At 33.8% G+C, this 17,817-nt stretch overlaps 1 protein-coding gene across 1 annotated transcript in view; it reads left to right on the top strand.

Annotated features, from left to right (window-relative positions):
- Positions 1-17,808, top strand: part of LOC111710838 (adhesion G protein-coupled receptor A2) — a 22,774-nt gene extending 4,966 nt beyond the window's left edge. The window contains exons 4-9 of the mRNA XM_023484998.1: positions 2,098-2,205; positions 2,960-3,068; positions 10,725-10,836; positions 14,669-14,819; positions 16,858-16,930; positions 17,618-17,808. Of these exons, the coding sequence (XP_023340766.1) occupies positions 2,098-2,205; positions 2,960-3,068; positions 10,725-10,836; positions 14,669-14,819; positions 16,858-16,930; positions 17,618-17,697 (633 nt within the window). The 3' untranslated portion in view covers positions 17,698-17,808. The remainder of the gene's footprint in view (positions 1-2,097; positions 2,206-2,959; positions 3,069-10,724; positions 10,837-14,668; positions 14,820-16,857; positions 16,931-17,617) is intronic.
- Positions 17,809-17,817: the final 9 nt, after the last annotated feature.

A 17,817-nucleotide genomic window follows, 5' to 3' on the forward strand; every position in this document is an offset into this window, starting at 1 on the left:
ATCTCCACATCTCCACATCTCCACCTCACTACCTCTCCACCTCTCCACCTCTCTACCTCTCTACCTCTCCACCTCTCCACCTCTCCACCTCTCCACCTCTCCACCTCTCCACCTCTCCACCTCCCCACCTCTCCTTCTCTCCACCTCTCCACCTTCTCAAAAATAAAAATAAACTGATGAAAGATTTTTTCTCTACTTGTTTAAATCATTTCGTCGAAGCTGAACTTTCTTAAATGAAGCACCAGCTTTTTGATTAATTTCTAACTTTGATCAGAATACATACATATAGAATTTTTATAAACGAATGCGTTTTTCTGATTCTGAATCTCTCAGTCGGAAATGTAAAGTTTTGCATAAACAAACCGAGATTGCAGTGTAGGAAATACAAAATTTCAAACTTAGTTTTTGAAAACTTATTATTAAACTTTCATCTCCATCTTTTATTTTCTGAGCTCAAAGTATTTTGAAAAGAAGTTTCAGAATAAAATTTTAAATCTCTGGACTTCTCTTTTAGTTATTCCTGTTTGGCTTATCTGTCTTATTTGTCTTCTTTGTCTTGTCTGTCTTGTTTGTCTTGTTTGTCTTGTTTGTCTTGTTTGTCTTGTTTGTCTTGTTTGTCTTGTTTGTCTTGTTTGTCTTGTTTGTCTTGTTTGTCTTTGATTGTAATTTATGCTTTATTTGATTTATTATATTTGTTGCCTCTTTTTTGGATTTTTCAGTTCTGTTGTTTGTCTTTATTTATTGTATATTTGTAGGTTTGTTAAAACTTCAGTAGTTTAAGTTTTGGTTGTAAAAATAGATATTTAATGTTAATGGAACTTTCAGTAGTTTTTGTGAGATAAAAAATCTAGTGTGGGATTTCATCAGTTTAAACGAATATTTTGAATTTTCAGCATTGAAAATTTCAATTGAACTTCAATTTTAAAAGGGGCATTTACGATTAACAACGGTACCCATTAAATTTTCTCTGATCAATGATGTATTTTTTTTTGAAAAGTGTTTAATTATCATAAATTTTTTCATATTGTTTCTAAATTAAAGATTCGCAAATTACTTTATGGAGAAACCACAATTGAAAATAACCAACTTTAAAAAGAAGATAATTGATATCTCATGTATAATTGATTAGAAAAAGCTTTTTAGGTGACAGTTTACATGGCACTCTTAAAATGAAGAGTTTCTTACAAGTACACCTACAGTCCCTTTGAATGAAATTAACCTTTCACCGATAGAAAGTTTTCAGCAAGTATATTTCAGCATAAAGCAAAAGAGATTTTTCAATAGTTTAAGCTTGTTTAAGCGGATTAAGCTTATTTGAGTAGTTCAAGCTAGATTAAATGAATTCCCCACGGATTAAGCTTAATTTTAATAGTTTAAGCTAGTTTAAGTGAACTTCCTTCAGATTAAGCTTATTTTCAATAGTTTAAGCTAATTTAAGCGGATTAAGCTTATTTTAAATCAATAAATTAGTTTCCATCTCCCAGGTTGTCTGCAGGATAAATCTACCTCGTTTTATTGAGATAATTTTCCAATCCAGAAGAGAATGTTTATGTCTAGATAAGCTGGTTTAAGAATATTTATGTCTAGATAAGCTGGTTTAGGACTGTTTATATCTAGATAAGCTGGTTTAAGAATGTTTATGGCTAGATAAGCTGGTTTAAGAATGTTTATGTCTAGATAAGCTGGTTTAGGAATGTTTATATCTAGATAAGCTGGTTTAAGAATGTTTACATCTAGATAAGCTGGTTTAAGAACATTTATGTCTAGATAAGCTGGTTTAAGAATGTTTATGTCTAGATAAGCTGGTTTAAGAATGTTTACATCTAGATAAGCTGGTTTAAGAACATTTATGTCTAGATAAGCTGGTTTAAGAATGTTTATGTCTAGATAAGCTGGTTTAAGAATGTTTATGTCTAGATAAGCTGGTTTAAGAATGGTTATGCCTGGATAAGCGGGTTTAAGAATATTTATGTCTAGATAAGCTGGTTTAAGAATGTTTATGACTAGAAAGGCTTGTTTAAGAATGTTTATGACTAGATAAGCTGGTTTAAGAATGTTTATTTCTAGATAAGCTGGTTTAAGAATGTTTATGTCTAGATAAGCTGGTTTAAGAATGATACTGGATTGCTTCGACTCCTGACTGTGGGAGATGACACGTATATTGCGGATTCCAGACTCTCTATCACTAGACCTGTGCTTAGTATGGTAAGTAGAGATGGGCATCTTTCAAAATAGTGCAGGTCGGCTTAAAAACTTCCTTTTAGATACTACTGCGCTCATTAGGGTTCGATTTATACATTTTTGTGCATTGAAAAAATATATATATATAACAGTTTACTTTTTATATATTTTATAAAATTTTTATTCTCACATAAAATCGTTATTCATAACGGAAAAACGAAAAACTAAAACGATTTTGCAGATCCATTTACTTTAACGGTTTTAAAACATTGGTAATTTTATTACGTTTTGTAAACAAAAATGTGGTTTAATAACGATACTTTTGATATTTTCTTTTTTTTCTGAGACTACAGTGTTTATCCTCATTTTAAAATTCCAATTTCTTTTTCAAGTTTGGTGAATTTTCATAACTTTTGCAAGATGTATTTCTTCAAAGAAGTTCTAAATTGAAATTTGCTTTTAATAATGATCCCGGTGAGACTTGGATAAAATAATTTAGTTAAGAAATTATTTAATTTGTTTGTTTGTTTGTTTATAGGTCGGGAAAGTTTAAATGAAAGTATATTGAGCTGAACGTGGCTTTAAAAAGTTAAATAACACTTCTCTCAAATCCTTTAAACCCTATATTATTACTTCAACTACACTAAAAAAGCCTTAAATATTTTGATAATTTTCGTAATTTTCATCAAAATTTGCTTTTTGCCACTAAATTTTGTAAATCCTAATTATCTTGAAAATAGATTGGATAGGCAAAAAAAACTTAAAAGATTTTTTTCAGAATTGGAGTTTGCAGATCGTAAGTGTTGTACTATCAGACGGTGGACTGTATATCTGTCAGAGTACAACTTATCCTCCATCTTCAATATACGTCACCTTGGCTGTTTATGGTCAGTGTACGCGATTACGTCACCTTGGTAGTTTATGGTCTGTGTACTCTATATGCTTCACCTCATGGTTGTTTATGATCAGTGTACTCTAAATGCTTCACCTTATTGTTGTTTATGGTCAGTGTACTCTATAATACGTCACCTTGGTAGTTTATGGTCAGTGTACTCTATAATACGTCACCTTGGTAGTTTATGGTCTGTGTACTCTATAATACGTCACCTCGGTAGTTTACGGTCAGTGTACTCTATAATACGTTACCTTGGTAGTTTATGGTCTGTGTACTCTATAATACGTCACCTTGGTAGTTTATGGTCAGTGTACTCTATAATACGTCACCTTGGTAGTTTATGGTCAGTGTACTCTATAATACGCCACCTTGGTAGTTTATGGTCAGTATACTCTATAATACGCCACCTTGGTAGTTTATGGCCAGTGTACTCTATAATACGCCACCTTGGTAGCTTATGACCAGTGTACTCTATAATACGTCACCTTGGTAGTTTATGGTCGGTGTACTTTATAATACGTCACCTTGGTAGTTTATGGTCAGTGTACTCTATAATTCGTCACCTTGGTAATTTATGGTCAGTGTACTCTATAATACGTTATCTTCGTAGTTTATGGTCTGTGTACTCTATAATACGTTACCTTGGTAGTTTATGGTCAGTGTACTCTATAATACGCCACCTTGGTTGTTTATGGCCAGTGTACTCTATAATACGTTACCTTGGTAGTTTATGGTCTGTGTACTCTATAATACGCTACCTTGGTAGTTTATGGTCTGTCTACTCTATAATATGTTACCTTGGTAGTTTATGGTCGGTGTACTCTATAATACATACGCCACCTTTGTAGTTTATGGTCAGTGTACTCTATAATACGCCACCTTGGTAGTTTATGGCCAGTGTACTCTATAATACGCCACCTTGGTAGCTTATGGCCAGTGTACTTTAAATACGTCACCTTGGTAGTTAATGGTCAGTGTACTCTATAATACATCAACTTGGTAGTTTACGGCCAGTGTACTCTATAATACGCCACCTTGATAGTTTACGGCCAGTGTACTCTAAAATACGCCAACTTGGTAGTTTATGTCCAGTGTACTCTATAATACGTCACCTTGGTAGTTTCTGGTCAGTGTACTCTATAATACGTCACCTTGGTAATTTATGACCAGTGTTCTCTGTAATACGTTACCTTGGTAGTTTATGGCCAGTTTACTCTATAATACGTCACCTTGGTTGTTTATGGCCAGTGTTCTCTATAATACGTTATCTTGGTAGTTTATGGCCAGTGTACTCTATAATACTTTACCTTGGTAGTTTATGGTCGGTGTATTCTATAATACGTTAGCTTGGTAATTTATGGTCTGTGTACACTATAATACGTTACCTTTGTAGTTTATGGTCGGTGTACTCTATAATACGTCACCTTGGTTGTTTATGGCCAGTGTACTCTATAATACGTCACCTTGGTAGTTTTTGGTCTGTGTACTCTATAATACGCTACCTTGGTAGTTTATGGCCAGTGTACTCTATAATACGTTACCTTGGTAGTTTATGCTGGTCGGTGTACTTTATAATACGTTACCGTGGTAGTTTATGGTCAGTGTACTCTATAATACGTTACCTTTGTAGTTTATGGTCGGTGTACTCTATAATACGTTACCTTGGTAGTTTATGGTCGTTGTACTCTATAATACGTTACCTTGGTAGTTTATGGTCGGTGTACTCTAATACGTTACCTTGGTAGGTTATGGTCGGTGTACTCTATAATACGTTACCTTGGTAGTTTATTGTCGGTGTACTCTATAATACGTCACCTTGGTTTTTATGGCCAGTGTACTCTAAAATACGTTACCTTGGTAGTTTATGGTCGGTGTACTCTATAATACGTCAGCTTGGTTGTTTATGGCCAGTGTACTCTGTAATACGCCACCTTGGTAGTTTATGGCCAGTGTACTCTGTAATACGTTACCTTGGTAGTTTATGGTCAGTGTACTCTATAATACGTCACCTTGGTAGTTTATGGTCAGTGTACTCTATAATACGTTTCCTTGGTAGTTTATGGTCGGTGTACTCTATAATACGTCACCTTGGTAGTTTATGGTCGGTGTACTATAATACGTTAGCTTGGTAATTTATGGTCTGTGTACACTATAATACGTTACCTTGGTAGTTTATGGTCGGTGTACTCTATAATACGTCACCTTGGTAGTTTATGGTCGGTGTACTTTATAATACGTCACCTTGGTTGTTTACCTCCAGTACAGAACGAAATGTTGCAATCGGAAAAGACACCCATTGAAAGGCAATATATGGACAATAATAATTTATTTCCGTAATATTTTTCTAAAAACAAAAATTTATTTTTAAATCGTTCTTCACGAATTGTTCTGAGACTGGGAAGAACAAGCGTAGAATTTTAGTTGTTTGTGGATTTCGTAAATAATCAAATATTTTTTGTCCAGAAACATCGAATAGAAATAAAGTGTTCATTATGTAGTCAGTGTTATATACTAAACCCTTTCCTATATCTTTCTAAACCTCTCTATTGAAAATACTATTTGCTTCCTTCCTTCTGTATATTATTCACTCTTGATGTATTGGAGTAAAGTTCGAAATGTAATGGAATATTTACTGGAAACAGATTTTACACATTTTCGTGGCCATAGAAACTCTAAAATCTCTGTTTGGATAAGAAAAGGCTATTGAGAAAGGAAAATCTGGGTAAAAAATAAAAATGGTAAATTTTTGAATATGTTTTTCACAATCTGTTGGCCAGTCAACTAGATAATTTGGCATTGTGGGTGCATTGGATGATAGCTATAATAATGCACAGTTTTTGAATTTCTTCTTGTATAAATGAGATGTTCTCCTCCTGCTCCAAACTTCTAAATAATTAATCTTCTTGATAATCCCTCTCAGTGTTAACCATAGTGTACATCTAGATAATCTATATAATTAATACAGAATCCTCTCATAATCAAATCATTTCCGCGCACTCGAAAGCACACGCCTTATAACTTGAACTATTATTAAACAATTATAAACCGTTTCATACTTTTAGGATAGTCCTGAACCCTTGATCGTCCTAGCTTTGAGAATTATTGATATGAAAGTATTTATTCTAATGTTTACCATGAAAACATAAATTTCATTTAAGAATAAGAATCGAGTTAAATTTACATTTATTGTGTCAAGAAATAAAAGTTAAAATACGTTTTCACTGTTCTGTATTTAGCTCCTTGGTTCATTTATATAAAAGATATTTCTCTTCTATTGTCACTGTGTAATGGAGTGAATACTCCAGATTTTTATGAAGTTCTTCTGTTCTTGAAAGTGGTTCTTTGTGTCTCCAATTCCATTTAGACGTGTGGTTGGTAAATCTTTAGTTTTCTAGGTGTCTAGCACACCTGCTAGAGCTCAGTGTTTCACCACTCAGCCAGTAATAATTAATATCCAGGTTTAGATCTATCATAATCCATGCTCAGAGTAGAGGGTTTACTAGAAACCTTGAGAATAATGCATCTTAGAAACTTTTGTCTGAACCTTAATAGACGAGGGAGGGGTACAGAGCCTCCATGAGCCCAGCGAAATTACCTCCGGAGCCTCCTGATACCATGGATGACCTCCAAGCCCAGCATAACTGTCTCCGCACCTCTCGCTATACGTCTCCCAGCCTCCGTTCCACATTTGGTCTCCAATGAAAGATATTTGGCTTTTACATTCACAAAAAAAAAAATTTTTCAAATAATCTCAACACGATAAAATAGTTTTTAATGATATATAAACTATTTGCATTGAAAAGTCTCTGTCAATTGAGATTAAAACTTATATTTTTGTTTTCTAAATTTCACAAATTCTATAACTTGGAAATGTTTCCTTGGTAGTTTATGGTCGGTGTACTCTATAATACGTCACCTTGGTAGTTTATGGTCGGTGTACTTTATAATACGTATCACAAGATACAGACTCTATCATCTGAAATCATAAAAACTATAATAGGTCGAACAAAAAGTGCATCAATAAATAGATAAAAAGACTGGGTGCAGGAAACAAGGTGAAATATGACAAAAAGTTCCAATATAGGGCTAGCACCACTACCGCGAGGGCGGGAAGGCACACTATTTCTTCCGTCCGCATCACAAACGACGTCACAGCTAACCATTATTTCTTCCGGACACATCATTTTTTCGTCTGGGCGTTAATTCTGTGCTTTCAACTATACTTTTGTATGTCTTATAATTCGTTTTTTTCAAGTTTAGGTAACGTCATGTTGTTCAGTATGAATTGATTTGGTTTAAAATATATTTTGTTTGAAAAAATAAAACGATTTTTCATCCCAATTTAACTCGTAAACTACAACTTTTAGGTAATATTAGGCTGGGAGTTTTAGAATCTGCAACTAAAAATTTACATTTTTTAGTTGGGAACATGGCAGTTGGTTTTTAACGAAAATTTAAGTTAGTCTTCTTAAAAAAACAGAATAAATATTTTAAACTATTATAAACAACATCATTTGGGTCAAAATTTGAATAAAATTATAAAAAGCACTTTAAACAAAAATTTAAATAATGCCGGAAGAAATAATGATGATATTTATGTCATTTGTGGTCGGACAAAAAATGGTGTTGTGTGCCTTCCCTCTCACCTACAGAAAATGGTTCGGCTAACTTGTTTATGTCTAGATAAGCTGGTTTAGGAATGTTTATGTCTAGATAAGCTGGTTTAAGAATGTTTATGTCTACATAAGTTGGTTTAGGAATGTTTATGTCTAGATAAGCTGGTTACTCTTGATGTAATCGAACGCATCACTAAGTTTACCAGTAGGAAATAGAAGTTTGCCAAGGAATTTTTGCTCTTCTTGAAATATATAAGTTTAACGATAAGATAGTTTTTAATGATATATAAACTATTTGCATTGAAAAGTCTCTTTCAATTGAGATTAAAACTTATATTTTTGTTTTCTAAATTTCACAAATTCTATAACTTGGAAATAACTATTGTTGTTTTATATAAAGATAGTGAAATTTATATTATTTGACAGGTGTTTCATATAAGAATCAAACTATATGAGCACCAATTCACAAAACAAATTAGTTTTTGTGAAATACTTGAATTTGTGCTTTTATCATAAGCTTTGTGTACACTTTTCACAAGAAAACAAGTTATAATCAATTAATGAAACTATTGTGGATTCTTCTATGAAGAGATATATTTTAATTTATGGTTGGTTAAGCCAAAAAGGTAAATAAAAAATAAATACAGCGAGCGGAAATTAAAATGCAGGCGTGGAGACAGAACGGCAGAGGTTTGGAGACGTAGCGAGAGGCAAAGAGGCTCGAGGTCATTTGTTCAGGACTCATGGCGGCTCTGCATCCCCTCCCTCCATAGACCTTTTATAAAACAACCCTTTATACAACCCTCATACAACCCTCATACAACCCTCATACAACCTTCATACAACTCTCATACAACCCTCATGCAACCCTCATACAAACCTCATACAACTCTCATATAACTCTCATACAACCCTCATACAACCCTCATACAACCCACATACAACCCTCATACAACCCTCATACAACCCTCATACAACCCTCATACAACCCTCATACAACCTCCATACAACTCTCATACAACTCTCTTGCAACCCCCATACAAACCACATACAACCCTCAAACAACTCTCATACAACTCTCATACAAACCACATACAACCCTCATACAACCCTCATACAACCCTCATACAACCCTCATACAATCTTCATAAACCCTCATACAACCCTCATGCAACCCTCATACAACCCTCATGCAACCCTCATGCAACCCTCATACAACCCTCATACAACCCTCATGCAACCCTCATAAAACTCTCATACAACCTTCATACAACTCTAATACAACCCTCATACAACTCTAATACAACCCTCATACAACTCTCATAAAACTCTCATACAACCCTCATGCAACCCTCATACAACTCTCATACAACTCTAATACAACCCTCATACAACTCTCATACAACCCTCATGCAACCCTCATACAATTCTCATACAACTCTCATACAACCCTCATACAACTCTCATACAACTCTAATACAACTCTCATACAACCCTCATACAACTCTAACACAACCCTTATACAACTCTCATACAACCCTCATACAACTCTCATACAACCCTCATACAACTCTAATACAACCCTCAAACAACTCTCATACAACTCTCATACAATCCTCATGCAACCCTCATACAACTCTCATACAACCCTCATACAACCCTCATACAACTCTCATACAACTCTCATACAACTGTCATACAACCCTCATACAACTCTAACACAACCCTTATACAACTCTCATACAACCCTCATACAACTCTCATACAACCCTCATACAACTCTAATACAACCCTCAAACAACTCTCATACAACTCTCATACAATCCTCATGCAACCCTCATACAACTCTCATACAACCCTCATAAAACCCTCATAAAACCCTCATACAACTCTCATACAACCCTCATACAACTCTCATACAACTCTCATACAACCCTCATACAACTCTCATACAACGCTCATACAACTCTCATATATCTCTCATACAATCCTTATACAACCCTTATACATATACCCTTCATACAACCCTCATACGACCCTCATAGATCATTTATACAACCCTCATACAACCCCCATTGATAAAAAGATAATAATTGGCGTATGGTAAAAGTATGAATGATATATGTATATTATTGTATATGTTATGTATGGGTGAAATGAATAAATTTAAACTAACCTTAAATTTTCTGTAATGGTTTTCTTGTAAAAGGTTAAATGACCGACAATTTAAAGTTTAAAACTTTTAAAGTTTAACCGAATATTAACCAGAGTTCTGGATACTTTAGGGATTCCAGAGTTCTAAATACTCCAGGGAGTCCACAGTTCTAGATACTCAGGGATTCCAGAGTTGTATATACTCCAGGGATTCCAGAGTTCTTGATACTCCAGGGATTCCAGAGTTCTTGATACTCCAGGGATTCCAGAGTTCTTGATACTCCAGGGAGTCCAGAGTTATAGATACTCAGGGAGTCCAGAGTTCTAAATAATCCAAGGAGTCCAGAGTTCTAGATACTTTAGGGATTCCATAGTTCTAGATACTCGGGGAGTCCAGAGTTCTAGATACTTTACGGATTCCAGATTTATATATACTCCAGGGATTCCAGAGTTCTTGATACTCCAGGGAGTCCAGAGTTATAGATACTCAGGAAGTCCAGAGTTATAGATACTCCAGGGAGTGCAGAGTTATAGATACTCAGGGATTCTAGAGTTCTGGATACTCCAGGGATTTCAGAGTTCTAGATACTCCAGGGATTCCAGAGTTCTAGACACTCAAGGGATTCCGGAGTTCTTTATACTCCAGGGAGTCCAGAGTTTTAGATACTCATGGAGTTCAGACTCCAGAGTTCTAGACATTCAGGAATTCGGTCTAAATACTCTCGGGAGTCCAGAGTTTAAGACACTCAGGGGGTCCAGCGTTCTAAATATTAAGGAAGTTTAGAGTTCTCAATACTCAGGGAGTCCAGAGTTCTATATTAGCATGGAATCCTTGAATGTAGCTACAAATAATATCATTATTATTTCTGTTTTTCTAGAAGCATATGCTGAGATTACTGGTGGAAAAGAGAAGGTTTTCAAATCAGGTTCAAGAATGCAGTTAACTTGTACAATACGAGATATTACAAGACCTCCCAGCTACATTTTCTGGTAAATATACCTGCCTAGTCTACCTAGTCTACCTAGTCTACCTAGTCTACCTAGTCTACCTAGTCTACCTAGTCTCCCTAGTCTACCTAGTCTACCTAGTCTACCTAGTCTACCTAGTCTACCTAGTCTACCTAGTCTACCTAGTCTACCTAGTCTACCTAGTCTACCTAGTCTACCTAGTCTACCTAGTCTTCCTAGTCTACCTAGTCTACCTAGTCTACCTAGTCTTACTAGTCTAACTAGTCTAACTAGTCTAACTAGTCTTACTAGTCTACCTAGTCTATCTAGTCTACCTAGTCTACCTAGTCTACCTAGTCTACCTAGTCTACCAGTTCTAAAAGTCATAAAGAACTTTAAAATCGCGGCATTCATATTGCATTTATCAATTCTTGTTCGTTCAAAATTCATCATATTTAATAAAATCAAAATTTTCATAAATGAAATTATTTTCTTTTGAAAGCACTCAACGGAAAGAAACTCATATGCCTGAACAGTTAAAAAAGGAAATATTTGCCCTGATTAAGGTCCCTAAAGAAAATATAACTATATAATATCAATCCATAGGATATATATATCATATTAATTTGCACAGTCAGAAAACACAAAATATCCCTAGTCCTACCATTTCCCAAATGTGGTCTGCGTTTTTCGTGCGTTCAAAATTCATCATATTTAATCAACGAGGTTATAGTATACAGAGTAATGATGTACGCTAATTCTTTACTGATTGTACAGGACATGTACTCCACTTCCAAAGGTTAATCTGTATATTACAGTACTCGGGGGTGATTTCTGAAAATATTTATTTTCGCTTAAGCAAAAAAAGGTTTTTAATCAAAAAAACTCTGGGCTACATGGATCTCGGTAATTTATATAGCTAAAAAATATTTTCTTTATTTTCATTTTCACTTCTAAAGGATTGAATATTTTTGGTACGCAGTTTTCAGTGCATCCTGGAGATCTTCCACAGTTTTTTCAAGTTTTTTTTTAACGTTTTTGAAGGTTGGAACATTTCTCACTGTATTTCATTCCCATTTCCGCACTATCTTGGAGAAGTTGAATAGTTTCTTGAGAAGATGGCAGGGCATAATTATGGTCTTTCTTTATCACTTGGACATGAAAATATGTAGGTACAGCTAACTCTGCGGGTACAGCATTCTTCCATAACTTTTTACCATAGATACTCCTATAGCATTTATTTTCAAAATAACGACTGCGTATCCGGCTAGGAGAATTTGTTTTCCATTTGACTATTGCAATCCACCGCTGCTCTTTTATCGTGTGCAGGAATTTGTATTTGAAAATATTTAAATTTTAGAATTTGAAATTAAAAATTCTCCCTTATTAGTAAAACAGAAAAAGCATATGAGTTGAATAAGTTTATGTATGTATGATCAATTCTTAATTCAATCAGAGAGATAAAAGGAGTTTATGTAGTAAAACTAGTTCGAACACATTGCGGCCTACCTTTCATGACAATACCAGTAGAGTGCAACATGTCAACTTTTGAATTTAACTGTGGCAATTATTCTTTAGCCTATTTTAACAAGTAAATTCTCAAAACAAAAAAGGATACGGTTTAATTATTGAAAACTGGAGATATTAAGAATCTCGTTAAGATTTTTATTTAATTTTGATTACAAACACAAAATTTTGAAATCATCTAATAAATGAGAATTTTTAAAATGTCCTAAACCTTTTTTATCCACACAATGTCATTGAAGTCATCTTAAAACGATTTTGTTTATTGGGACACCCTGTAGAATACAAATTTATTGGGACACCCTGTAGAATACACATTTATTTGGACACCCTGTAGAATAAACATTTATTGGGACACCCTTTAGAATAAACATTTATTGGGACACCCTCTAGAATAAACATTTATTGGGACACCCTTTAAAATAAACATTTATTGGGACACCCTGTAAAATAAACATTTATTGGGACACCCTTTAAAATAAACATTTATTGGGACACCCTGTAGAATAAACATTGCATGTTTCTGCAGTTCTGGAATTCGTCCACAACCTAATAATATTATTCTGCCTTATTATTATAATTAATGCATTTGTTGTTAATTTTATTTTAATGGAATCATTAGAACCATGAATAATGAATATTCAACAACTTAATACAATACAATACTATTCTAACCAGGACATTAAATCCTTATACATTTGAAAAGAAAAATAAGAGTAAACAAAAATAAAAGTAAACAAAAATTAAAATAACAAAAATTCTAAGATTACCTTTTTATTGACACCATTCAATTTATTTCAACAAAAATTATTTAATTTAAGGACAATATGATAACAGTTTAATGAAACAATTTAGTTAATTTAGATTCAATGTTTAGAATTTAGACTTTCATGCATTTTTTGAAGTTTTTAAGAAATAGGCAAACTCATATGCTGGGAGGGGTCCTTTACTATAATTTTAATTGAGTGTTATTTTTATCTTTAAAAATATGTTGTAAAATAAAAAACGCTTTACATATATTGAATGTGTTTAGTACTAAATCATTTTTGGGCGTTTTAAATGTATACAAATTTTCAAATCTTCTAATCCCTATGTTTTTGCTACCAGATGGTTTTAACCTTTGATATCTGAAACTTAGACAATTTGACCTAACAGAATTCATGGATTGAAATATCAAAGGTCTAAGATATCTGGTTGCAAAGATTAAGGAATTAAAAAAAAACTGATTTTGTGGCAAAAACGTATACTTTAGTTTTAATCATAACTTTTCCCTTGTATTCATGATTCGATAGTACACTCTGACTGATCTATTTTTTTGGCAAATTGCACCTTTAACCCTTATTCCTTTAATAATTTAGTACATTGCAAAAATAGCTATAGCGAGAGAATTGAGCATTGTTGCAGCTAAAAGGATGCTTGAAGTTGCAACCAAGTTTACATGATCCAAGTATACATCAATACATCAATACAAAGCATATCAATTATTCTCTCCTAAATTGCAGTTTAGAAAATACAATGCATGGATGGAAACCCAATAATATTCAATAAATTGATATTCAAGTAAACAAAAGTCTATCATTTAAGTCTTGATATTCATAATGCAAAGAAAGACGTATACACTATACTTGTACCCGTCACCGTTATAAAATGTGTACCCTAGGTGATTTAACTTTAGTGATTTGTACTTTAGGTAACAAAACTAAAAGAATTAGTACCCTAGGTACCATAACTATAAATATCTGTACTCTAGGTACCAAAACTAGTAATATATGTATTCTATGTACTATAACTATTAATATCTGTACCCTAGGTACCATAACTATAAATATCTGTACTCTAGGTACCAAAACTATTAATATATGTATTCTATGTACTATAACTATTAATATATGTATTCTATGTACTATAACTATTAATATCTGTAACCTAGGTACCATAACTATAAATATCTGTACTCTAGGTAACATAATAGTTATATCTGTACTCTAGGTACCATTTCTATTAATATCTGTACTCTAGGCACCATAGCTATTGATATATCTGTACTCTAGGTAACATACTAGTTATATCTGTACTCTAGGTACCATTTCTATTAATATCTGTACTCTAGGTACCATAACTATTAATACATATACTCTAGGTACCATAACTATTGATATCTGTACTCTAGGTACCATAACTATTAATATATCTGTGCTCTAGGTAACATACTAGTTATATCTGTACTCTAGGTAACATACTATTAATATCTGTACTCTAGTAACCATTACTATTAATATCTGTACTCTAGGTACCATTACTATTAATATCTGTTCTCTAGGTACCATTACTATTAATATCTGTACTCTAGGTACCATAACTCCCGTATGATAAACTATGATGAGGAGCGGGGTATATCTGTTGGTGTATCCCAGCTGCACAGTAGAACCCTGATATCTCAGCTGACCCTACACAACCTGCAGGTGGAGCAGAGTGGGAACTATACCTGTTCTCCAAGCTCGGTTAGTTTATCTTCATACAGTGGGAACTAGAAACTATGGAATAGTAAGACGACATTTAAAGGGAGTGTTCGCGAAAAATTAAAGGGGGTATAGGCTTAATGCGATAAAAAAGCGCTTTTGATCGCTACTAATCTTACTTCTAGCTGTTTCGTCTATAAGGAGAAAATTGTTAAAAACGATTAATACCGAAGAACGTAGTGTACATACAAATTCAGAGAGATGCAACATACGACTTAGACCGTAAAAAAATCTAATTAATTTCAAACAAATCATTCAGATATTACAACCTATAGTCATCGATAAACGCAACAGATAGAAGTGAGATTAGTAGCGATCAAAAGCGCTTTTTTATCGCATTAAGTCTATACCCCCTTTCATTTTTCACGAACACTCCCTTTAAGCAATCTTGTAAGAATTTAATGTTGTTATCAAGCAAATAATTTGAACAGTTGCCTAAAAATTAACTTATTGGTTGAGATCAGTGTACACTGCAAACTTCACATATTATATGTATGTTTCAAGTGCATTGCACTATCTTAAATGATTAATTAGGTCTTACCTCAGTTGCGGGTAGGCATCAGTACGGTTAGGTAATAGTAATTCAGTACTCAGCTCTGCTCTAAGTAGTCGGAGAAAGGATGCAGCAGGGGAGTGCTGTGGAAAATTAGCATGGCAGCACCACATCTCAAAAACATCAGAAACAAGAAAAATAGAAAGAAGAATCCTGTGAGGTTGGTAACCAAGCAATATGATGTCGGCTTTTTACTCTTCCAGCTGTAATACTCAGTCGACTATGAAGAACGGATACTGTTGACAATGCCAATGGGTAACCCTAAATACTGCAGAACTCGGAAAGAGTATAAATTTGGGAGAAAACAGGGTTCCTTCCTTAGGGGAGTCCCTCGATACCCTCCTTTCCTAACTACTCCAAATTTCCTTCTCCTATTTATCACAAACAACATTTGGAATTGATTTCTTAGTGGACGAATGTTGTTGGATCCATCATTAAGACCTCTAGGCGGAACATAGGACTTGGACACAAAACTCAATGTATAGAATGAAACTCAAAGGAACAATTGCAAAAACCCTTTTTATTCCACCTTGTCCCTCTACCTTGCTTCTGACCTTAAGACAGCCTGATCAACTGTGTGCAAGGTCAGACATTTCCAGTTGTGCAACAAGAAAACTAAAGATTCAGCAAAACTGCAAAACAGAACACACTCAAATGATTACAATGAGCAGAGTGTCCCAAAAATTCTGGTTTCGACAAATTTTCGTTTTTTCTTCAAAATTATTAAGGGCAGTCAACAGAAGAGGAAAAAGTTAGAAAGGATGACAAGAAGATGAAGCAAATCAGAATTTTACTGTATCAACTGTATCCATATTTATAAAATCAAAAATTAATATAATAAATTGTTAAAAACTTAGGTCTTACAGTGGTCTTTTTAATCCACAGTTTAAATGTATCCACTGTAAATTATTTGTATACAATATACTTATTGTACACTCTCTGGCTGTTTTAGTTTCTCTGAAAAAAAGATGTCCAAGAATAGAATAAAAAAATGAGTTTTTATGTTCTTTAATTAAAAATTTGCATAATTTAAAAAAAGAATATATTACAGCCAATCTCACAAAAATAAATACATAGCAAGAGCGATCGAAATGTCGTCTTGTTATTTATTTTTAAAAGTATGACAGCTGTAAAGCTTCATCATTGGTCTGCACAAAAAGAAAGCTGCTGAGATGTTGGCAGCTTCAAAGGGTTGAATATGATTCATGAAATTATATCCAAATATAAATGTAGTTTTTTGATAATTCTGAAGAAACTGGTGTTTATTCTTAATTCAAGGTAAATAAATAGCCCTGAAATATGAAGGACAGCAATGATATATTAAATTCGTTTTTCCGTGGCATTTGTTCTTAAATATGTTGAGAATACGACATTGTAAAAAATTCTTGCTATGTATTCATATATCTGGGATTCACTGTATGTAAACAACAAAATTATGAATATGCGAGCTTTGGGTTTTCTGTTTAGGTTCGCCCTGACACTGTGAGTGTGAGGGTTGAGGCCAGAGGAGAGGGTCAACCTGAACCTGTTCTAAACTCAGGAACTTATATTATTCTTTATAAAATCATTTATTTAGGAAAACGGAGGGGTAAACATAACTCATAATGATTATTTGATTTTTTGATGTGAGCTCAGGGACCAAATGCAATGAAAGTAAGTTCGTTCGCTGAGCCACTTACCATTGGTTTATATTTTCAAAAACCGATTAAAAGTTAAAGATTTATGAGAATTTAAATCGGTGGTATGATAGTTCAGCAATCTCTCCAATTCATTTAGTTCTGTCCCAGAAACCATTTGAACTACGTAGACGTAACTGAACTAATTCTCTTGATAGTCCACCAGTTCAAGTTGAAGAGAAGTGGTTCAACTTAGACTATAATGTGGTTCAACTTAATTTGTATTTGGTCAATGATCATTTTCTTTAAAAAAGAAGCAAAACATTCACCTATCTTATATATCTACTTTATACACCCTTTCCTTAGTTTTCCTCCTTAGTTTAATAACAATGCACAGGGGTGTATTCAGTAATTTGTCCAGGGGGGGCTTGATTTTTTTCTTTCCAGCGGGGTGCTCAGAACCCGTTGAAGCCTGAAATCAATAGATTTCACTGGTCCAAGGGGGGCTTAGCCCCCATAACCCCCCCCCCCTGATTACGCCTCTGAGTCAAAGCAAGTTCATGTAATATCTGCCAAATGAATTTAAGTTTGAATAAGAATGATATTTGCAGGAGGGTATTCAGAGCAAGGTCAGAAACCTTCTGTTGTCAGTTTATTCATATTTATTTTGCAAAAAATCTTTAAATTTTAACTTTAGATTATTATTTTTATAAACCATATACATTCATTATTATTGAAATTGCAGAATCAAACTTTGTCAAGTTTTTGTCTTACACATTTTTTGTTGCAATTTTAGATGGGGGGGGGGGGG

Source organism: Eurytemora carolleeae, unplaced genomic scaffold, assembly GCF_000591075.1.
Source record: "Eurytemora carolleeae unplaced genomic scaffold, Eaff_2.0 scaffold1052, whole genome shotgun sequence".
In the NCBI taxonomy this organism is placed as follows: domain Eukaryota; kingdom Metazoa; phylum Arthropoda; class Copepoda; order Calanoida; family Temoridae; genus Eurytemora; species Eurytemora carolleeae.